The sequence below is a fragment of the Pristiophorus japonicus genome, chromosome 5, assembly GCF_044704955.1.
Source record: "Pristiophorus japonicus isolate sPriJap1 chromosome 5, sPriJap1.hap1, whole genome shotgun sequence".
In the NCBI taxonomy this organism is placed as follows: domain Eukaryota; kingdom Metazoa; phylum Chordata; class Chondrichthyes; family Pristiophoridae; genus Pristiophorus; species Pristiophorus japonicus.
Genome location: NC_091981.1, coordinates 229,685,764 through 229,709,050, shown reverse-complemented (window position 1 = coordinate 229,709,050; position 23,287 = coordinate 229,685,764). Strand labels below are relative to the sequence as shown.

The following is a 23,287-nucleotide window of genomic DNA, read 5'->3' as shown; positions in this document are numbered from 1 at the left end:
AATTTGTGGGCTGACACTACAAAATAAATAAAACTGCCGAATTGTTGTAAAACCTAAATGGTTCATTAATGTTCATTCGGTCTGGTGTACAGACTGCATGTCTGACTCTTAATACTCCCAGGGAAAACGAGGAATGGGTAATAATTGTGGCCTTGTCAGCACTGCCCATATACCAAGAACAAATGTAAAAAAAAGCTAGATTGAATTTTAAAGGAGTATATCTAAAATCTATATTTAATCTGTACTAAGGTTATCAGCAGTGTTGTAGCAATGTTGCATTTTTCTTCAAGTAAAAGCAGGAAATACTGGAATTGCCCAACAGGTCCATCTGCATCCAAAAAGATAAAAGGCCGGTTAACATATGTATGGAGACATTTCGTCAGCATAAAGGATCCATACATGAAACACTGCAGGGGTGTTGATGCACCTGCTATGTATTTCCAGCTTTTTCGGTTTTAATTTCAGTTTTCTCTTTTTAATCTTTCCTTCTTTTTCAATTTTGTATTTTCTTCCATGGAAAGAAGAAAAAAACTGGACATTTTTAACAGTTATTAAAAATTCTTTCTTGGGATGTGGGCTTCACAAGCTAGGCCACCATTTATTGCCCATTCCTAGTTAACCTGAGAAGATAGTGGTGGTGTGCCTTCTTCGTGAACTGCTGAGTGTTTTGATACAGCTGTGTGGCTTGCGAGGTCACTTCACAGGGCAGTTAAGAGTCAACCATGTTGGTATGGGATTGAAGTCACATATACACCAGGATAGCAGGTTTCCTCCCCTAAAGGATATTAGTGGATTCGTGTTTTTACAACAATCCAATAACACATTGTCACTTTTACTGTCATTGTTTTGATTTCCAGATTTTGTTCAAATAGAATTCTAATTTGATGGTATGATTGAATGCTTTGAACCTTTGGTTTCTAATTATCATTGGTTGTTGTTTGCCCCTTACTGGGAAAATGCTAGATGTCCATTCTAAGGTAAGGGGCCCTGTACTCCTCGATCTCTCAGAAATACTCCTTATTTTCAGTGAAAGATGTGTGGGAAATTATTTCAAATGAATCTGTGGAAGATTGGCAGAGAGCTTAATTGCAAAGAATGTGACAAACTTAGTGCCTGGTTAATTCTACAGGGTACAAAGTAAGGTATGCGTATGTATTGAATCTGCCATTGTAGAGTTGCCAGTTACGAAACCATGTTAATCAGTATGACTTACTCTCAGTGTTAGTTGGCAGGACAACGGATTGTGCACATTCCCGTTCACTGTGCTGACAAGCTCCACTAAGCAGCTGCTGAATAATTGCTGGGCTGATCTGATTGAAGTGCTCTTTTGAAATAGCAGAATCACTGCCATTTACGAAGATTCCCATTAGCTGGTCAGCAGAAAAGCAAACCTATGAGGGGACATGACAGTCAATTTATCTGAGGTTGAAGCTTTTTTAAAACTGAAAAGAGCCATACAAACCACAGTAAGGTACAACAGAAATGTAATTACCCATACATAATGTATACAACATTGCTTTTGTGCCGGGCCCACTTTGCAGACACCAATAGTCATACATCATGGAGTAGTAATCACGTAAGCTAGACAACCACAGTTAAGCCCCAGTTATTGAGCCTTTAGACCTATAGACTGCTAGGGAGAGATTTTAACACTATCTGTCTGGTGGAAACCGGGCGGATCAGCAGTTAAATTGCCCGGGTTGCTTATCCATTGGAAAGCTACCCTTTGTCCCACCTTTTATGGTTTTAGTTGATGCTTTAGTCAAGCCAAGCAGAATGCACTTTGGGTGCACTCTGCCTTATTTGCACCAAGGCGAGGCCCTGAGTGATTGGGAGTGGAGAGGGGGAGGGGAGAGGAGTCCGTGGGGGAAAGGAAAATCAGCTTAAAGATGTGCACACTAATTAGAGGGGATTATACCCTCATGGGAAAAGACTGGTGACTATTAACCAGTTTTAACGTTTCCTAATGAATTAAAACAGTTTTTAATGTAGGACCATTCAGGTATCACAGCGAACAAATGTAAGTGGAACAGTAGCAGAAGACAAAACCTGTGCCTAAAATTTAATTCTGTGGGAAAGTGAGTCACGACGATATTGTTTTGCCCTTGTGCAGCACATTGCTGCAGCAGGTTTAGAGCCACCACGGAGTAGTGAGAAATGGATTTACACCATGGTCTGCCACCCTGCTGAGTTGTTGATCTCATTTTTGCTGCTGTAGCGAAACGTTAAGCAGAGTCATAGGTTTCAGCAGCATTCAAAGCATCTGTGCAACCAGGCCAACACAGAAAACTGGTAAACGCTCACTAACTGCTTCCAAAAAGCTGACAACTCAAGAGTGGCCGGCCATTTGAAAACAATTTGTTGCAGAGGCTTTGTAACTTAAGTATACACAACAATCTTTTACTTATATTGGAGGACAACAAGTAAGAACATGGAAGTCCGAAGAGGAAATCGACATGTTGATGGCACAATACTGACGATATATTTCCAGTGGACCCCAAGGGCATGTTGCCCCAGAACATTTAGAGATTTTACTGTAAAAATTATGCATTCTCATTCATTTTAAGCCTTTTTATACTTCATAATTAATATACTTTTAATCTAAAAAAGTGGAAAAACCAAAGTACCATTTAGGATTTTGAATAGATCAACCAGCCCATCACTTAGCCAAAAATGATCTGAACAAACACTCGCCCACAACCAACCCATCACAACTAAAGTTCTCAAAGCCATTCTAAAATAGGCACAATGAGGAATTCGATCCCTCTGAACACAGGTTACAGACACTACCCCATCCAATTCCTCTTCTTCTTAGGGGGTCCCTCGAATCAAGGATGACTTGCTTCCAAAAAGGGATGAGTTCAGGTGGTTCAATGAAGGACTTAATATTCCATGTCCCGAACTGCCTATTGAAGGTGGAAGATGCCTCTGTGTGGATTTTTTAATGTGTGGTGGCCGTTGCACACCAGCCACCACCAATTACTCACACGTTCATTGCCATTCATTTTCCACCGCTTAACTGCCGTCCATTCTCACATTTCATGATGTAATTGGCATCACGGAGACATGGCTTCAGGGTGGCCAAGGCTGAGAACTCAACATCCAGGGGTATTCAATATTTAGGAAGAATAGGCAGAGAGGAAAAGGAGGTGGAGTGTCATTGCTGGTTAAAGAGGAAATTAATGCAATAGTGAGGAGGGACATTAGCCTGGCTGATGTGGAATCAGTATGGGTGAAGCTGCGGAATACCAAGGGGCAGAAAAAGCTAGTGGGAGTTGTGTAAAGACCACCAAACAGTAGTAGTGAGGTTGGGGACAGCATCAAACAAGAAATAAGGGATGTGTGCAATAAAGGTACAGCAGTTATCATGGGCAACATTAATCTATATATTGATTGGGCTAACCAAACTGGTAGAAATGCGGTGGAGGAGGATTTCCTAGAGTGTATTAGGGATGGTTTTCTAGACCAATATGTCGAGGAACCAACTAGAGAGCTGGGTGATGTGTAATGAGAAGGGACTAATTAGAAATCTTGATGTGCGAGGCCCCTTGGGGAAGAGTGACCATAATATGGTAGAATTCTTTATTAAGATGGAGAGTGACACAGTTAATTTAGAAACTAGGGTCCTGAACTTAAGGAAAGGTAACTTCAACGGTATGAGGTGTGAATTGGCTAGAATAGACTGGCAAAGGATATTTAAAGGGTGGACAGTGGATAAGCAATGGCAAACATTTAAAGATCACATGGATGAACTTCAACAATTGTACATCCCTGTCTGGAGTAAAAATAAAATGGAGAAGGTGGCTCAACCATGGCTAACAAGGGAAATTAAGGATAGTGTTAAATCCAAGAAAGAGGCATATAAATTGGCTAGAAAAAGCAACAAACCTGAGGACTGGGAGAAATTTAGAATTCAACGGAGGAGGACTAAGAGTTTAATTAAGAGGGCGAAAATTGAGTACGAGAGGAAGTTTGCAGGGAACATAAAAAATGCCTGCAAAAGCTTCTATAAATATGTGAAGAGAAAAAGATTAATGAAGACAAACATAGGTCACTTGCAGACAGATTCAGGTGAATTTATAATGGGGAACAAAGAAATGGCAGACCAATTGAACAAATACTTCGGTTCTGTCTTCACGAAGGAGGACACAAATAACCTTTTGAATGTACTAGGGGACAGTGGGTCTGGTGAGAAGGAGGAACTGAAGGATATCCTTATTAGGCAGGAAATTGTATTAGGGAAATTGATGAGATTGAAGGCCGATAAATCCCCGGGGCCTGATAGTCTGCATCCCAGAGTACTTAAGGAAGAGGCCCTAGAAATAGTGGATGCATTGGTGATCATTTTCCAACAGTCTATCGATTCTGGATCAGTTCCTATGGACTGGAGGGTAGCTAATGTAACACACTTTTTAAAAAAGGAGGGAGAGAGAAAATGGCTAATTATAGACCAGTTAGCCTGACATCAGTAGTGGGGAAAATGTTGGAATCAATCATTAAGGATGAAATAGCAGTGCATTTGGAAAGCAGTGACAGGATCGGTCCAAGTCAGCGTGGATTTATGAAAGGCAAATCAAGCTTGACGAATCTTCTGGAATTTTTTGAGGATGTAACTAGTGGAGTGGACAAGGGAGAACCAGTGGATGTGGTGTATTTGGACTTTCAAAAGGCTTTTGACAAGGTTCCGCACAAGAGATTGGTGTGCAAAATCAAAGCACATGGAATTGGGGGTAATATACTGATGTGGATGGACAACTGGTTGGCAGACAGGAAGCAGAGAGTCGGGATAAACGGGTCCTTTTCAGAATATTGTGTTCAGTTTTGGTCTCCTAAACTGAGGAAGGACGTTCTTGCTATTGAGGGAGTGCAGCGAAGGTTCACCAGACTGATTCTAGGGATGGCTGGACTGTCATATGAGGAGAGACTGGATCAACTGGGTTTTATTCACTGGAGTTTAGAAGAATGAGAGGGGATCTCATAGAAACGTAAAAGATTCTGATGGAACTGGACAGGTTAGATGCGGGAAGAATGTTCCCGACGTTGGGGAAGTCCAGAACCAGGGGACACAGTATTAGGTAAGGGGCAGGCCATTTAGGACTGAGATGAGGAGAAACTTCTTTACTCAGAGAGTTGTTAGCCTGTGGAATTCCCTGCCGCAGAGAGTTGTTGATGCCAGTTCATTGGATATATTCAAGAGGGAGTTAGATATGGCCCTTACGGCTAAAGGGATCAAGGGGTATGGAGAGATAGTAGGAAAGGGGTACTGAGGGAATGATCAGCGATGGTATTGAATGGCGGTGCAGGCTCGAAGGGCCGAATGACCTACTCCTGCATCTATTTTCTATGTTTCTGTATTTCATCACCATCTACCATCCCTCCCCTATTTTTACTGCTGTCCATTCTCCCCCTTTCACTGACATCTAGTTTCTTCTTTTTCACTGCTGTCCATTCTACCTCTACTTCACATTCTCACTTTTTCCTTTCAGTGCTGTTCTTTCCCCTTCCCTGCCCTGGCCTATCTGTGTCTGGTGGCTAATGCACTGGAACAGGTCCCTGTCCATTCTCTGAACCACTCCCTGATTGCAGCTCCTGTATAATATAGGCAGGAATTTCATAGAACACAGGAGAGTATTCTGGGGTATTGATGGATACACATGGTGTGTGGCAGCAGTAAAGAAATCTAAATGGATCATGGGAGAGACCAGCAACCGCAGCATTTTGCTTTTGTATAAATCCCAGGAGATGATAATGAGTCTGTACCAAAAAGAAACAGCTTGCATTTATGTAACATCTTTCACGACCTCAGGACAGCTCAAGGTGCTTCAAAGCCAATTAAGTAGTTTGAAGTGTAGCTACTATTGCAATGCAGGAAAGACCACAGTTGGATTAGTGTATACAATTCTGAACATCATACTAAAGCAAGGATACCCAGGCATTAAACGCAATGCAGAAAGGGCAGCCAAACTGATGTGTAGCTTAAGGCATCTGAGCTATGAAGAAAGGTTGAAGAGCCTGGGATTGTTTATTCTGGAGAAGCGACAGCTCAGAGGAGATATTATTCAAGCATTCAGGAATCTTAAGGGAATAGATAAATTGAATACGTTCAAGATTGCCAAAAACGTTAGAACCAAGGGATGCAGGCTTGAGATTACAAGATGAAGGACAGTTTGGATTTAACAACTTTACACAGAAAGTAATAAACGCAGAGAATAGATGGCCTTGTGACATAGTGGAGATGGAAAATGTGGAAACATTTAAGAATTGGATAAATAGTTGAGGGAGTGGGCGATTGTGCGGTATTAGATCTGTGGGGCCAACCAGTTGAACTGCATAATCTTTACCAGTTGCATAATTTCCAATGTTCCCTGTGCATTATTGTTGTAAACTATAGTCAACTAATAATACTAATTTTAGTAGATGATCATGTGCAGTAACAGAAAAAAAGGAGAAATTAGAATGTGGAGTGATATCACTCAGATAAAGGAAAAACAGTTATATCAATTATTGAATTTCTTTTACCTTTGCCCAAGTGAATCTATCATCATCATGTGTGTGATCACAATCATGATGGTCTTGGTTTTGCTTTTTGGTAAAGTGTAGATGGCCAGAGCTTTTGAACTGCTTCTCTGTGCTTCGATTATTTTCGTGATCATGCGAGTGTGATTCAAAATATCTTCCCAAACCCAGCTGATTAAGGAGATGATTCAAGTCTGAATGAAGGATGGAAATAGAGAATGCCAATAAGCTATTTAGCCCACCAAAGACCATGTACAGTTTGCCTATCAGGAGCTGTACCCAATCCATTCAATCGTCTCAGGCAGACAACATTTGCAAAGAGATAGAAGGATTCATTTTAGCTTTTGGGCATGCAACCGGCCTGTGCTGACTGATCAGCTGCCCATTCCATCTGTGAAAAAACCCCTGCGATTTAAACCCGACAGACGCCCAAATAGGGGTCCTTGATGCCTCAAAATCAGGCTGGTGCAGCTACCAGCAAGATAGGTTGGGGGGCTGAAGGTCTCCATTGCAGATGGTGGGGGGTCCCGGGGTGGCAATGGCCCAGATTATTTTTGTGGGCCCCGCACTGCGAAGGCTCCGACTAGTTCTGATCTAAAATAGTAATCGGGATCCTATTTACATGCTAAGACCCCGATTTCCACATTCCACAGGGTCCTATTGCCTGAAACAGGCAGACACCCAGCAGTAGGCCTCCTTTCAAAATGGTGCTTCCCCCATTGCCAGTGTTAATGGGCTACTGACCCCATTTTGATGCCATTACCACCCCCTTACCGTCAAGCGAAGGCTTTCAAAATCAACCCCAGAGTGTTGCCCTTTTGTTGCAGTTATTCAAGAATATATATTAGGCACAGTACTTTAGAGGTTATGGTACTGAACGATTAACCTAAATTTGAGAGTTCATAATCCCAACATAACAATTTTTGAAATTGAATTTACGAGTTGTGCTAAATTGTAGGCTAGGAAAATTACCATGCAAGCTACTTATACTATAAAACAAAGTCCTGCTTTAAGCTGGGTATGCAAGAATTTGTGGTTAGTAACGACAGAGGTAAAATCAGGGAACGGCGGTGATTATTTTATCTCTTCGTTAGCATAGTTATTGTTCGAATTGCGACAGAGTCACACAACTTCCAATACAGTCAGTATTTTCATTTGCATGACAATAATATTCCTTTTATTATCACACTTATTTTCAGTGCTCCTCTGATTACTTTATATACCTGCAGTATTTATACTACTTGTACTGTTTAGATATTTGAAAATAAATTCAGTGAAAAAGCCTGGGCTGGGTAAACTTGAGCTTCCAATACAGAGTCCTTGCAGAATGGATGTAATGATTGCTCCAGCCAGTCGAGGGGCAGTATTTTCATCAGCACCCAGTGGACCCACAATGCCAGCCTTCTCCTCCAGCCAGGCAGCATCAATACACTGGAAAATAGAAAATGTTCTTGTTATGCCTTTATAGTAGGAAAAACTCATAAATGCATTGCAACTTTAAGAACATATTTTACAAGTACAATAATTCAAAAATATTGTAGTTTTAAAACCTAAAAAGAACACCTGTTAGCAGACGCATGGGAACACCATCACCTGCAAGTTCCCCTCCAAGCCATACACCATCCTGACTTGGAAGTCTCGCGGCATTCCTTCACCATCGCTGCGTCAAAATCCTGGAACTCCTTCCCGAACTGCACTGTGGGAATACCTTCACCACACGGACTGCAGCGGTTCAAGAAGGCTGCTCACCACCAAATTCTCAAGGGCAATTAGGGATGAGCAACAAATGCTGGCCTTGCCAGCAATGCCCACATCCCGGAATGAAAAGAAAACATTTTGGTTGATGCAGTCAATTAGGAAATTGCTTTTTTATCTCTGGGAAGTGGGTTCAAGTCAGGACAGAACATAGAATGAAAATCTCTTTTGTCTGTAAGGGTAATGTGTGGACTGAGTTTGGCTTCTCAGTCCATTTCCTAGTGGATATGGGTCCACAGTATGAACCTGTCCCAAACTTGACACCAAATTGGAAATATCTGAGAAATCTCTTGTGTGTGAAATGGAAAAATGTCACAGAGACACATTGTTAGTATGTCATAGCTGACCCAGGCAAGCTTAATACTGATATGAAATTGGTCTCCAGCAAAAGCACAAAATGGACGATAACAAATCCACAGCCCATTTTATACCCCACCCAATTTTGACCTTAATGGAAAAGGAAATCGGGCGCGGTGGAAAACAGGCTGCCAACTTGCTATTGAACATTCTGTGCTACTGCCGAGGTCCAATTTCACTCCCTCAGTACACAAAATGTGAGCTGCTCCATTGCCCAGCACTAACATGCCTCGCCTTGATGAGGACAAAATTCACAACATAATTTTTTTTTTCATCCATGGGATGTGGGCATCGCTGGCAAGGCCAGCATTTATTACCCATCCCTAATTGCCCTTGAGAAGATGGTAGTGAGCCACCTTCTTAAACTGCAGAGGGCATTTAGGAGTCAACCACATTGCTGTGGGTCTGGAGTCACATATAGGCAAAACCAGGTAACGACGGCAGATTTCCTTCCTGAAAGGACATTAGTAAGAACCAGATAGATTTTTATGACATATCTGCTGTTCCAAAACAAGCGTTCTACTCGGAGCTTCGACATGACAAGCAAGCCCCAGGTGGGCAGAGGAAATGCTTCAAGGACACCCTCAAAGCCTCCTTGAAAAAGTGCAACATCCCCACCGACACCTGGGAATCCCTGGCCCAAGACCACTCAAAATGGAGGAAAAGCATCCGGGATGGCGCTGAACACCTCGAGTCTCTTCACTGGGAGCAAGCTGAAGCCAAGCGTAGACAGTGGAAGGAGCGCACAGCAACCCCAGCACCCCACCCACCTGTTCCTTCATCTACTGTCTGCCCCACCTGTGACAGGGACTGTAGGTCCTGTATTGGACTCATCAGTCACTTGAGAACTCAGTTTTAGTGTGGAAGCAAGTCATCCTCGACTCCGAGGGATTATCTAAGAAGTAGAAGAAGTAAAAAAAAATCTCACTCACCTGACTCCAGGAGGAAACTGTGTAATGCTCTTGAATAATTTCCAAAAGTTTGTCGATTTCATCATGGCAGAGATGATTTATGTCTTGATCTGGTTTCAAACTTAAAATCCCATTGAGATAGAATCTGTAGTCCTTAACATTTTGAGGAACGCTTGAAGTGCAGATATCTTTCATATAAATGATATAATAAAGAAGAAGAATAGAAATCCTGTGGAAGGCATCCTCCTGTACAAGGTGTTCCTCGTTATCTTTCTCTACAATTGAGAAGAGAACATCTGGCGAAAGGCACTGTAATTAAAGCCAATTGAATTTGAATAATTCTACATCTTGGCGCCATTAATTGAACATAATTATACACATCATGGGTATATGTAGTACAGATGAGTCCAAATGCTAATCAGCCTAACCTCAGTGGTGGGAAAATTATTGGAAAAAATCCTGAAGGACAGGATAAATCTACATTTAGAAAGACAAGGGTTAATCAGGGAGAGTCAGCATGGATTTGTTAAGGGAAGGTCGTGTCTGACTAACTTGATTGAATTTTTCGAGGAGGTAACCAGGAGGGTCGATGAGGGCAGTGTGTATGATGTAGTGCATATGGATTTTCGCAAGGCTTTTGACAAGGTCCCACATGGCAGACTGGTCATGAAAGTAAAAACCCATGGGATTGGCTCAGAGGCAGAAAGCAAAGGGTAATGGATAATGGGTGTTTTTGTGACTGGAAGGATGTTTCCAGTGGGGTTCTGCAGGGCTCAGTACTAGGTCACTTGCTTTTTGTGGTATACATCAATGATCTAGACTTGAATATAGGGGGTATGATTAAGAAGTTTGGCTGTGTGGTTGGTTATGAAGAAGAAAGCTGCGAACTGCAGGAAGATATCAATCAACTGGTCAGGTGGGCAGAACAGTGGCAGAGAAGTGTGAGGTAATGTATTTGGGGAGGGCTATCAAGGAAAGGGAATACACATTAAATGGTAGGACATTGAGAAGTATAGAGGAATAAAGGGACCTGGGAGTGCCTGTCCACAGATCCCTGAAGGTAGCAGGCCAGGTGGATAAGGTGGTTAAAAAGGCATACGGAATGCTTGCCTTTATTACCGATGCATGGAATATAAGAGCAGGTTATGCTTGAACTGTATAAAACACTGGTTATTGCACAGCTGGAGTACTGCGTGCAGTTCTGGTCATCGCATTACAGGAAGGACATGATTGCACTGGAGAGGGTACAGAGGAGTTCAACGAGGATATTGTCGGGAGTGGAGAATCTTAGCTATGAGGACAGATTGGATAGGCTGAGTCTGTTTTCCTTGGAAGAGAGGAGGCTGAGGAGAGACCTCATTGAGGTGTATAAAATTATGAGGGACCTAGATATAGTGGATAGAAAGGGCCTATTTCCCTTAGCAGAGGGGTCAACAACCAGGGGGCATAAATTTAAAGTAATTGGTAGAAGGTTTAGAAGGGATTTGAGGGGAAATTTCTTCACGCAGAGGGTTGTGTGGTTCCGGAACTCACTGCCTGAAAGGGTGGTAGAGGCAGAAACCCTCACCACATTTAAAAAGTACTTGGATGTGCACTTGAAGTGCCGTGACCTGCAGGGTTATGGACCTAGAGCTGGAAAGTGGGATTAGACTGGATAGCCTCTTGTTGGCTGGTGCGGACACGATGGACCGAAATGGCCTCCTTCCGTGCTGTAAACTTCAATGATTCTATGATTCTATGAAAGGATAGATGCAGGAACTTTTGTGAATTCAAAACAAATTAAAGCAACTATTGTAAATTGATACAGTCGAGCAGCTTTGAATTTTTTTAGCAAAATTTCTATTAAATATTAAGAGCAGATCTCTCATAGAATTTCTTATTGATAAAAACAAAAAAAAATGAGAACATACATAAACTCCTCATTCTCTGAAGGTAGATAAATAAAGAAATAGATTTGTGCCTCTCATGTACCATAATTACATAAAGAGGTAACTCGTGTCTCATCATGGGAATGTAACTTGTGAGGAGGTTGTAAAGAGACTTCAAGTGGATAGAGACAGGCTAACTGAGTGGGCAAGAACATGGCAAATGGAATATAATGTGGAGAAATGTGAAGTTATCCACTTTGGTGGGAACAATAGAAAAGCAGAGTATTTTTTTAATGTTGAGAAATTGGGAAGTATTGGTGTTCAGAGGGATTTGGATATCCTTGTACATGAATCACTGCAACTTAATATGCAGGTACAGCAATCAATTAAGTAAGCAAATGGTATGTTGGCCTTTATTACAAGAGGATTTGAGGACAAGAGTAAAGACATCTTACTGCAATTATATAGGGCCCTGGTGAGACCGGACCTGGAATATTGTGTACAGTTTTGGTCTCCTTACCTAAGGAAGGATATACTTGCCATTGAGGGAGTGCAACAAAGGTTCACCAGACTGATTCCTGAGTGAGAGGATTGTCCTTGATATGTCCTTACTATACAGTATAAATGCAAACGAGGCCCATGCTTGAGAGAAGGTCACTCTGTGACCAGTTACCTTTATTACCAAGACCTCAAATGATGAAGGTGGGGGGAGCTTCCCCTTTTATACCTGAAAGTCCAGGTTAGAAGTGTCTCCCACAAGTTCACCCCTTGTGGTCAATGTTCTCAAGGTGTTCAACTTAGGTCAGCTTATACATGGGTTACAATGATAGTTGAATACATGACATCACCTCCCCTGCAAAGTCTTATTGGGATCACAGCTTAAGTCTCTCTGGAGGTTTACACTCCCTTGTAGAGCGCCTGAGTTGGGGCTCCGGTTGTTGGGCGCTGGCCTGAGTGTCTGCTGTTTGCAGTGCCTCAGGCCCGTCCGGACTGCCCACAGTGACTGGGCTCTCCTGCACTTGGTTCCAGTGTTCGGTCACCTGTGGTGGAGTAAACTGTACGTCGTGTCCTTCCTCTGCTTCTTCTATGGGGTTGCTGAACCTCCTTTTAGTTTGATCCACGTGTTTGTGGCAGATTTGTCCATTGGTAAGTTTAACTACCAAAACCCTATTCCCCTCTTTGGCAATCACAGTGCCTGCAAGCCATTTGGGCCCTGCAGCATAATTAGCGACAAAAACAGGGTCTATGACATCAATGCATAGCGCCCTCGCATTCCTGTCATGGTAGTCACATTGTGACTGACGCCTGCTCTCAACAATTTCTTTCATAGTCTGGTGTATAAGGGATAACTTCATCATCGCTGGGTTAAAATCATGGAACTCCCTCCCTAACAGCACTGTGGGAGTACCTTCACCACAAGCACTGTAGTAGTTCAAGAAGGCGGCTCACCAGCACCTTCTCAGGGGCAATTAGAGATGGGCAATAAAAGCTGGCCTTGCCAGCGACCGCCACAGCCCAGAACGGATAATTTTTTTTAAAGTTCTGGAAGCTAATGTTTTCAGTCCCCGCCCCAAATTCAGTTCTCTAGCCACTGACTCCGTCCCTCTTTCTAACATCTATCTGAGGCTGAACCACACTGTTCGCAATCTAATTCTTATTCCAACATCCACTTCTCCCTCACCCCACAATATCTTCTCACTTATAAGATGCTGATGGTGTATGCACAGATATCTTGCTTTAACTCCTCCCCTCATCACAACTCGACCCTTATGCCTTTCTGCTTTTAGATATGCAACAATTCCAACCTGGCCAGTCTTTCGTTGAACTTGAGGAAGAGACTTATGGAGGACAAAAAGCAGAAGACATACTGGCACTGCATTTGACACTCACAGACACCAGCTCAGAAAATGGAACTGCGTGTACTTTAGAGGGTAGTATAGAGGTGGGATCTGCACATGGTGAGTCACTGGGCACCAGTGGGCTGCAGTCAGGCCTGGGGGACAGGATAGTTCAGGCACCAGCTCCACAGAGGGCAAGTTCGCGCACAAGTTCTGCTCCACAGGACTCAGCTGATGACCTCGATGGGGCGGCCTTCAGAAGAAGAATGATGGGCATGCACACGGAAAAGCTTGGTGCAATGGCAGTGCCAAGGAACATAGAGGAGTCCGGTTCCAACATTGCACGAGGATTTGTGCAGAGTTTGGAGACCGTGATTTCCAGGATGGAAATGATGGGCAACTCCATAAGAGACCTTGTGAACTCAAAGCTGATGCTGGGTGTGATGGGCAATCTTGCAGCTTCCATTGCAGCACAGGCAGTGTGACTCAACATCTCGGTGCTGCTGTGGAAGCTCAGACTGCCCTCCAGGTTCAGCTTGCTGCCACCAAGCTCAGACTGCTGTCATCATCACTGGGCTTACAAATGTCGAAAGAGGCTTGCTGCGTGTCGCAGCAGATCAGCAATCCGTGCTCCATCTGATTGCTAGGAATGCTGAGGCACCCCCGCCCCCCCCCACCCCAGGTAAGTGGCAGCGGCTCCATGGAGCAAGAACAAGCTGTCCTCTCTCAGGATGACAGCATTCCTACTCCCACCATTGCCACTCTGCCAGTGCCCTTGCTGCTGCCTGTCAGCCAGCCAGCCAGCCCAGACTGCTGCCGCCCATGCCGAGGTGGTGCAATCTACAGCCGGGCCTTCTAGGTCCAGAGCTGATCAAGGTTGTCCTTCAAGTCTCCAACACTGAAAGTCAGAAGCCTTCCATCAGCCATGCTGCAGCCACTGCACGAGCACTGCATAGGAGCACTAGAATAGAAAAGGGCACCTGAAAGACAGACACAAAGGAAATACACAAGGGTTATAAATTGACTGTTCTTTTGATTTGAATTTGATAAATTTATGAATTATGTTAAGAATGTGTGTTTTGTGGTGTCAGCTTTGTGCTCAGGAGGACACTGTGATGTTCCGTGACAGTGGGATGGTATGATGAAGAAGTGGTGAGTAATGGGGATCTAAGGTTTCATTCATTGGAACCGGAGTCTGATGAGGTGCTCGGGGCAGCTTGTTTGGAATAGGGATGTGCTGCCCGCCTCCTCCCTTCCTCCTCCTCCCCTTCCTATTCCTCTTCCTCCTCCTCCTTCTGAGGTGGTCCTTGAACCCCTGGTGGCAAGGGCTGCAAGTAGTGAAGCATGCAGTAGACCACCACAAAATGGAATTCCCAAATACTGGAGGGCTCCACCTGAGTGGTCCAGGCAGCAGAACCATCACTTCAGCACTCCGATAGTCTGCTTAATGATGTTCCTCGTGACAGCATGGCTCTCGTTATATGAATGCTGGCCACGAATGGTAGTGTTGTGGAGGGGAGTCATCAGCCAGGTGCAGAGCGGATAGCCCTGGTCACCAATCAACCACCCTCAGGTTGTACATGGTGGCTGGAAGATTGCTGGCACACAGGACTGGCGCAGGATGAAGGCATCATGACCGCTGTCAGGATAGCAGGCACTCACCATCGCGATGCACTGGGCATGATCGCACAGCAACTGCACATTGAGTGAGTGGTAGCCTTTGCGGTTATGGAACATCTCAGGATTGGTGCTTGCAGAGCCACATGCAGTTGATGGTGCTCTGCACCATGGGGAAGCCCGCTATCCTGGCCAAGCCACATGAACGCTCATCCTGCTTCTCTCTGTTCGGAGAGAAGACGATGAAATCCCTTCTCCTGGAATGGACAGCCTCTGTGACATCCTGGATGCAGCAATGAACAGCAAATTGGGAGAAGTTAGCTATGTTACCTGCTGCAGACTAGAACGATCTAGTGGCGAAAAATTGTGGGCCAGGATGATCTTGAGAGACATTGGGAGCGCCATCGACACCCTGCTCTCAGGCTGCAGATCTAGTTCCAAGAGGTGGCAGAGTTTCATTTCCTTGGTGAAGCCGAGATATTCTGCAGAGATATACATTCCAATTTTTTTCTGTGCAGAAGTAAATCCTTCACTGTAAATGTTAATTTGCAAGCCAGTCTGTCACAAGGATGCAGTTACTGCAGTGAAGTGTCAGCTTAGATTATGTGCTTAAGTCTGTTGAACCCACAACTTCCTGACTTCGAGTTGACAGTGCTACCAACTGAATTAAGCTGACATTTGGCAGTTAATAAGATCTGGCTGTAATTATGCAGATGAAATATTAGCACCAGAATAAATGCCTATTTTTTACGACTTATGTATAAATCCAGTGATCCAATGTAATAGTCTTGTGAATAGATGGTCTCATAGCTTCCTATAAATCAACTAATTGTGTCTGGTCTTTCCATCAGATTCAAGTAATTGCTATAACATTTAAAATACATGACAAGCCCAGACTAAAAGGAAAGTATATGATGAATACTTTGCATTCAAAGACCTTTCCCCTCTCGACACAAGAAAAATTAAGACTAAGCTAAAGGATCTCACGTGGCAATGCTCATAGTTGCTGAGAGAAGGTTGATAATGATAGCTTTCTTTATTGGTCTAATTACAATCAGATATGTGAGCTACTCAGCATAGCTAACTGGACAGAAAGTGCTTATTTAAGGCAATCATAAATGTCTGGTGGATAACATGATGGTGTGAACAACCTAGATATAAATGTATAGGTTTAAACTCTGACATGTGCTCGACAAAATACTTTCAATTCTATGGGTAGATGTAAATATTACTGAAGTACTGTTGTATTTCTTGTGCATAGAGACACAACAACAAAACAACAACAACTTGCATTCATATAGTGCCTTTAACACAGTAAAACGTTTCAACCCACTTTACAGAGCATTATCAGGCAGAAATTGACATCTAGCCAAAGAAGGGGATATTAGGAGGGCAGAGTAAAACTTTGATCAAGAAGGTAGGTTTTAAGGAGGGTCTTGAAGTAGGAGAGAGAGGTGGAGAGGTAGAGAGGTTTAGGGAGGGAATTCCAGAGTTTAATGCATAGACAGCTGAAGGTATGACCACTAATTGTGGGATGAAGGGAGTGGGGGATGTGTAAGAAGCCAGTGTTGGAGGAATACAGGGTTGTAGGGCTGGAAGAGGGTACAGAGATAGTGAGGGGTGAGGCCATGGAGGGATTTGAACATGGGTATGAAGATTTTAAATTTGAGGCATTGGTGGGGAGTTGTGATTGAAGGGAATAGGAGAATTAGTGTTATTAAATATATGTTCCCTTTAGGTAGTGCTCTTTGCGGGGAATGTAGGATTAGTGAACTCACTGTATGAACAAGATGTGTAATGGAATTTGGCAGTTTACTGGAAAATAAATGAGCACTTAATTGACCTTTTATTATTCATTCTGTAGTTTATTTTTCAGTTCATTTTCAAGCCCTATTTGGTTTGTCTATGTAACCTGTTTCTGTGTGTCTTACTGTAAAAATAAAGCAATTTATTTTAATGTTACTGTTTTATAAAATCTCTCTTTGCAAAAATAAAATGTTAATTGGATTAATATAAATTCCAGTTAGATGGGGATTTTATTTGCTACGGTATTATATCCTTAACCAACAGCATACCAGTATAGATTATACATTTTTTAAGAATGAAGGTTTTCCAGCTCAGAATAATTTGTTACCAATTAGAGCTGCTGTATCCTCTTTCAGTGAACTTTGGGCTAATAACCTGTATCTTGCACAATTTAATGGAACAATTTTAAATGGTAGCTGCAGCCATTCTTTCATTGTCTCAGTGATTTGCAAACTTTTAGCATTAATGGAAATGAATTGGCCAACAAGGATGTATCTACTTTCACAGCTTGCTAACCAAGTAAATCATCATTTAATAGCTTTATTAAATCAAAGTAACTATTTGTACTCAATACTTTCTGCGCATGCGCCTCCCGACTCCACCCCACCTGAGCGAAATTTGTACTAAAGATATTCTGTGCATGCGACCTCTTGACACCCAAAACCGGAACCGGCAGTGGGGTCCCGAACACGTTCATTCCCAAGCTGCCGAGCCTCCGACCAAGCCGCAAGCCACTCAAAGTGCCGTAAGCTTCTGGGCCTTGAGCCTCCGACCGGGCCTCAGCGGGGCGGGGGGGGGGGCGGAGGGGAGAGCAGCAGTGTCAGGGAGAGAGGGAGAGCCTGGGGGGGAGGGGGGGCGAAAGCAAGCCTTGGGGGTGGGGGAGAAGAGAGACAGGGTGGGGGGTGGGGGAGGAGAGAGACAGGGTGGGGGGTATCGGAGGGGAGAGAGGGGACTCAGGGAAAACTCCCTTTGCACCCACATCCGATTTCTCGGAAAGCTTGGTGCGTGTGTTACAAGGGACATCATTGGAATGGATGAAATGCAGAAATCACGACACTGTGACTATTTACTTCCTACCCAATAATCTTTTAAACAATCCGCACACAATGCCCCATCTATGGCAGAGGGTAAGGTCATGTACTTACGCTGGGATAAGAGACTTCGGCTGGGGGAGGGATGCACTTGCACTGGGGTAAGGGACTTTGGCTGGGGAGGGATGTGTCCTCTCTGTGTTCGAGGTGTGTCCTCTCTGACTTCTGAAGTAAAAATGGATCATGTTTGTTATGTATTGAATGAAGATTCTGACCAGATACTGTGAGCTCAAAGTAAGGTATGACCTTAGTCTTTTATTGCAGGTCTCCAGAATGCCTCTCCAGCCTGTGAGGCCTCCTTAAGTACTGGTGCTCCCAAGGGATTGTGAGGTCCCGACTCCAGGGGATGAGCCCTTTGGTGATTAAACAAGGTATTTACAAGTTTACATATATAACAACACTCCTACCCCCGCCTCCCAAAGTCAATAGTGTAACTATTTACAAGGTGAGTCACCTCCCCTGCAAAGTCTTATTGGGATCACAGGTTGAGTGTCTCTGGTGGTTTACACTCCCTTGTAGAGCGCCTGAGTTGCAGCTTCGGTTGTTGGGTGCTGGCCTGAGTGTCTGCTGTTTGCGAGACACTCCTAACCTGGTCTTTCAGGTATAAAAGGGGGAAGCTCCACCCACCTTCATCACTTCAGTGCTGGAATAAAGGTTACTGATCACAGAGTGACCATTTCTCAAGTATGGGCCTCGTGTGCATTTATACGGCACACAGTGACTGGGCTCTCCTGCACTTGGTTCCAGTGTTCGGTCACCTGTGGAGGAGTGAACTCTACATCGTGTTCTTCCTCTGCTTCTTCTATGGGGTTACTGAACCGCCTTTTTGTTTGATCCACGTGTTTGCGGCAGATTTGTCCATTGGTAAGTTTAACTACCAGAATTCTATTACCCTCTTTGGCAATCACAGTGCCTGCGAGCCATATAGGCCCTACAGCGTAGTTGAGAACAAAGACAAGGTCATTGACATCAATACATCACGCCCTCGCATTCCCGTCATGGTAGTCACATTGTGACTGGTGCCTGCTCTCAACAATTTCTTTCATGGTGGGGTGTATAAGGGATAACCTGGTTTTGAGCGTCCTTTTCATTAGCAGCTCTGAGGGTGGGACCCCTGTGAGCGAGTGTGGTCGGGATCTATTGGCCAACAGGAGGCGTGATAAGCGGCTTTGTAGGGAACCCCCTTGGATTCTGAGCATCCCCTGTTAGATTATTTGAACTCCTCGTTCCGCCTGACCGTTTGAGGCCGGCTTGAACGGTGCCGTTCTGACATGGTTGATACCATTTCCTGCCATGTAGTCCTGGAATTCAATGCTTGTAAAGCACGGACCATTGTCACTGACCAAGACGTCCGGTAGACCATGGGTGGCAAACATTGCCCGTAGACTTTCTACCGTGGCGGAGGATGTGCTTGAATTGAGAATGACACACTCGATCCATTAGGAGTAGGCGTCTACTACAACCAAAAACATTTTTCCCATGAAAGGACCTGTGTATCCACATGGATGCATGACCATGGTTTGGCGGACCAGGACCAGAGGCTAAGGGGGGCTTCCCTGGGTGCGTTGCCCAGCTGAGCACACGTGTTGCACCTGCGAACACAAAGTTCCAGGTCTGCATCTATCACTGGCCACCAAACGTGTGACCTGGCAATTGCCTTCATCATGACAATGCCTGGGTGCTCATTGTCTGATGAACATCTCTCTGCCCATCTGGGGCATGATTATTCGGTTTCCCCATTGTAGGCAATTGGCCTGAATCGAGAATTCATCTTTGCACCTGTAAAATGGTTTGAATTCCTCAGGGCATGCCCCGTATGTGGCTGCCCAGTCCCTATTCAGGACACATTTCTTGACTAAAGACAGTAGCGGGTCTCTATTTGTCCAGAATTTAATCTGACGGGCTGTCATGGGTGAGCCTTCACTTTTGAAAGCTTCAACAGCCATGACCATCTCAGCAGCGTGCTCGGTTGCCCCCTCGGTGGTGGCTAGTGAGAGCCTGCTGAGTGCATCGGCGCAGTTTTCGGTGCCCAGTCTGTGCCGAATTGTATAGTCATAGGCGGCTAACGTGAGTGCCCACCTCTGTATGCGGGCCGATGCAGTTGTATTTATGGCCTTGTTGTTGGCCAAAAAGGACGTTGGGGGTTTGTGATCTGTCTCCAGCTCAAATTTTCTGCCAAACAGGTACTGGTGCATTTTTTTTACAGCATATACACATGCAAGCGCTTCCTTTTCTATCATCTCGTAGACCCGTTCTGCCTGGGACAGACTTCTGGAGGCATAAGCTACCAGCTGTAACTGACCCTTGGCATTCACATGTTGCAACACACAACCGACCCCATAGGACGACGCATCGCACGTGAAAACAAGTTTCTTACATGGGTCATATAGCGTTAAATGATTGTTGGAGCATAACAAATTTCATGCTCTATCAAAAGCCCCTTCCTGGTTGAGCCCCCAGACCCATTCGCAACCTTTGCGTAGGAGCACGTGTAGCGGCTCTAACAACATGCCAAATTTGGGAAGAAAGTGACCGAAATAGTTCGGGAGCCCCAGGAACAAACGCAGCTCCGTCGTGTTACGGGGTCTGGGTGCTCTCTGGATCGCTTCCGTTTTGGACGCAGTAGGTCTGATCCCGTCTGCTGCTACCCTCATCCCCAGGAATTCTACCTCTGGAGCTAGGAAGACGCACTTCGCCTTTTTCAGTCGCAGACCAGGTTGCGGAGGTGTTCTTCAGTATCACAACCCGTGATGAGGATGTCGTCTTGAAAAACCACTGTCCTTGGAATCGACTTGAGGAGGCTTTCCATATTGTGTTGGAAGATCGCGGCGGCCGAGCGAATCCCAAACGTACATCTGTTGTACTCAAACAACCCCTTGTATATCGTGATGGTGATCAGCTTCTTCGACTCACTCGCCAGCTCCTGAGTCATGTAAGCTGAGGTTAGGTCCAATTTTGAAAAAAGTTTGCCACCGGATAGCGTCGCAAAGAGGTTCTCCGCTCTCGGTAGCGGATACTGGTCTTGGAGTGACACCCGATTGATGGTGGCCTTGTAATCACCATATATCCTGACCGACCCATCCGGCACAATCGGGCTCGCCCAGTCACTGAAGTCGACTGGCGAGATGATGCCTTCCCTCAGCAGGCGGTCCAATTCGCTTTCTATCTTTTCCCGCATCACGTACAGCACCGCTCTGGCCTTGTGATGTACTGGCCTGGTGTCCGGGTTTATGTGAATCATTACCTTGGTCCCCATGAAAGTGCCAATGCCGGGCTGAAATAGTGAGTCAAATTTGTCCAGGACCTGTGAGCATGATATTCACTCCACAGAAGAAATTGCATTGACATCGCCCCATTTCCAGTTCATGACAGCCAGCCAATTCCTCCCCAGGAGTGCGGGACCGTCCCCTGGGACAATCCAGAGTGGCAACCTGTTCTCCGAAACTTTGTGGGTCATGTAGCTGTGCGTCAATTGACAATAATTTTGGCCTCCTGGCCTTGGACGCCCACAACTTGTTGAACTGTTTGATACTCATCAGGGATTGGCTGGCCCCTGTGTCTAGCTCCATTGATACTGGGATGCCATTGAGGAGTACTTTCATCATTATCGGTGGCGTCCTCGTGTATGAACTGTATATGTGCTCCACATGAACTCGCTGAACTTCAGCTTCCAGCGATTTCCCCCAGTGTCCATTTGGCCTTGTAGGGCTTACATCATCCCTGTCCACCTCGTACATCAACCTGGCTGCAGGCTTCCTGCACATACGTGCCAAGTGGCCGCTGACGTTGCAGTTTCTGCAGGTATACTGCTGATACCTGCAAGCTCTGGCTGTGTGTTTGCCTCCACACCTCCAATATGAGCCGTTGTCGATCGTCTCTGACTGTCTGTGTAACTGTCTTAAGCACACCATTAACAGGTGTTGATGGCCCCATTACTGGCTGCATTGTCCCTTGCGATGGCGTGAATCGCCATTCAGCTAGCCATTGTCTCTGTTGAATTCCTCCCTTTGGGTTCGACTACATGCTCGGGCATGTCCGATTACCCTTGTCTGCCTGGAGAACTGTGTGCTGCATTAACAATGTTGAGTCCCTGTCCATTTGCTGCATTTCAACCAAGATTTTTGTCAAACATCATTCTGACCTCTTCCTCCCCTGAGATAAATGTCTGGGCCATCAAAGTCACCGTTTCTAGGGTCAAGTATTTGGTCTCAATCAGTTTTCTGAAAACCCTAGCATGCCCGATGCCCTCAATAAAAAAGTCTCACAGCATCTCCGCTCTGCATACATCTGGGAACTTACATAGGCTCGCCAGTCGCCGGAGATCTGCCACGAAGTCTGGAACGCTTTGCCCTTCTCGCCGCCGGTGCATGTAAAACCGGTGTCTCGCCATGTGCATGCTGCTCGCTGGTTTAAAGTGTTCCCCGATCAATTTACTGAGCTCTTCAAAAGTCTTGTCCGTCGGCTTCTCTGGCGCTAGAAGGTCCTTCATCAGGGAGTACGTCCTGGATCCACAAACCGTCAGGAGATGAGCCCTGCGTTTGTCGGCCGAATCCTGTCCCAGCTATTCCTTAGTGACGAAACTTTGCTGTAGTCTCTCAATAAAGTCATCCCAATCATCACCAACACAGTACCTCTCGTCTGTGCTGCTAGTGGCCATGCTCGCATGGTTTAAATCCCAGTTTCTCATCGCCAATTATATGTCCTTACTATACAGTATAAATGCACATGAGGCCCATACTTGAGAGATACCTTTATTCCCGCACTGAAGTGATGAAGGTGGGTGGAGCTTCCCCTTTTATACCTGAAAGACCAGGTTAGGAGTGTCTCCCACAAGTTCACCACCTAATGGTCAATGTTCTCACAGTGTACAACTTAGGTCAGTTTATACATGGGTTACAATAACAGTTAAATACATGACACTGGCCTTGCTGGGCTGCCTGGTGTGGTGAGTCCTGCTGGGCTGCTGCGGGTGATGGGTTCTGCCTCGTGGTCAACGGCTCGGTCAGTTGCCACTAGTGTGTGTGTTGGAGGGTCAAAAAAAGTAGGGTCTATTGTGGGTTGCTCTGGATAGTCCGTGAATCTGAGTTTGGTTTGGTCCAATTGTTTCCTGTAGATGAGTCCATTTGAAAGTTTGACCCGAAACACCCTATTCCCCTCTTTGGCCACCACAGTGCCGGGAAGCCACTTGGAACCTTGTCCATAGTTCAACACAAATACAGGATCATTAATCTCAATTTCGCATGACACATTTGCGCGATCATGATATGTACTTTGTTGAAGCCGCCTGCTCTCTACCGGTTTGTTTAGATCAGGGTGGACTAATGAGAAACTTGTCTTAAGTGTCCTTTTCATGAGCAGTTCAGCAGGTGGAATCCCAGTGAGCGAGTGGGGTCTCGTGCGATAACTGAGCAGGACTCGGGATAGGCGAGTCTGCAGTGAGCCTTCAGTTACCCTCTTCAAGCTCTGCTTAATTGTTTGCACTGCTCTCTCTGCCTGACCATTGGATGCTGGTTTGAACGGGGCAGATG

The 23,287-nt window shown here is 45.0% G+C and overlaps 1 protein-coding gene across 1 annotated transcript in view; it reads right to left on the bottom strand.

The window, feature by feature from the left end:
- The window catches only part of LOC139263975 (zinc transporter ZIP12-like), an 80,906-nt gene that overhangs the window by 50,750 nt on the left and 6,869 nt on the right, over window positions 1-23,287 (bottom strand). Inside the window, exons 2-5 of the mRNA XM_070880075.1 lie at window positions 9,561-9,848; window positions 7,740-7,947; window positions 6,520-6,710; window positions 1,214-1,391 (exon numbers count right to left, since the gene is read on the bottom strand). Of these exons, the coding sequence (XP_070736176.1) occupies window positions 1,214-1,391; window positions 6,520-6,710; window positions 7,740-7,947; window positions 9,561-9,848 (865 nt within the window). The remainder of the gene's footprint in view (window positions 1-1,213; window positions 1,392-6,519; window positions 6,711-7,739; window positions 7,948-9,560; window positions 9,849-23,287) is intronic.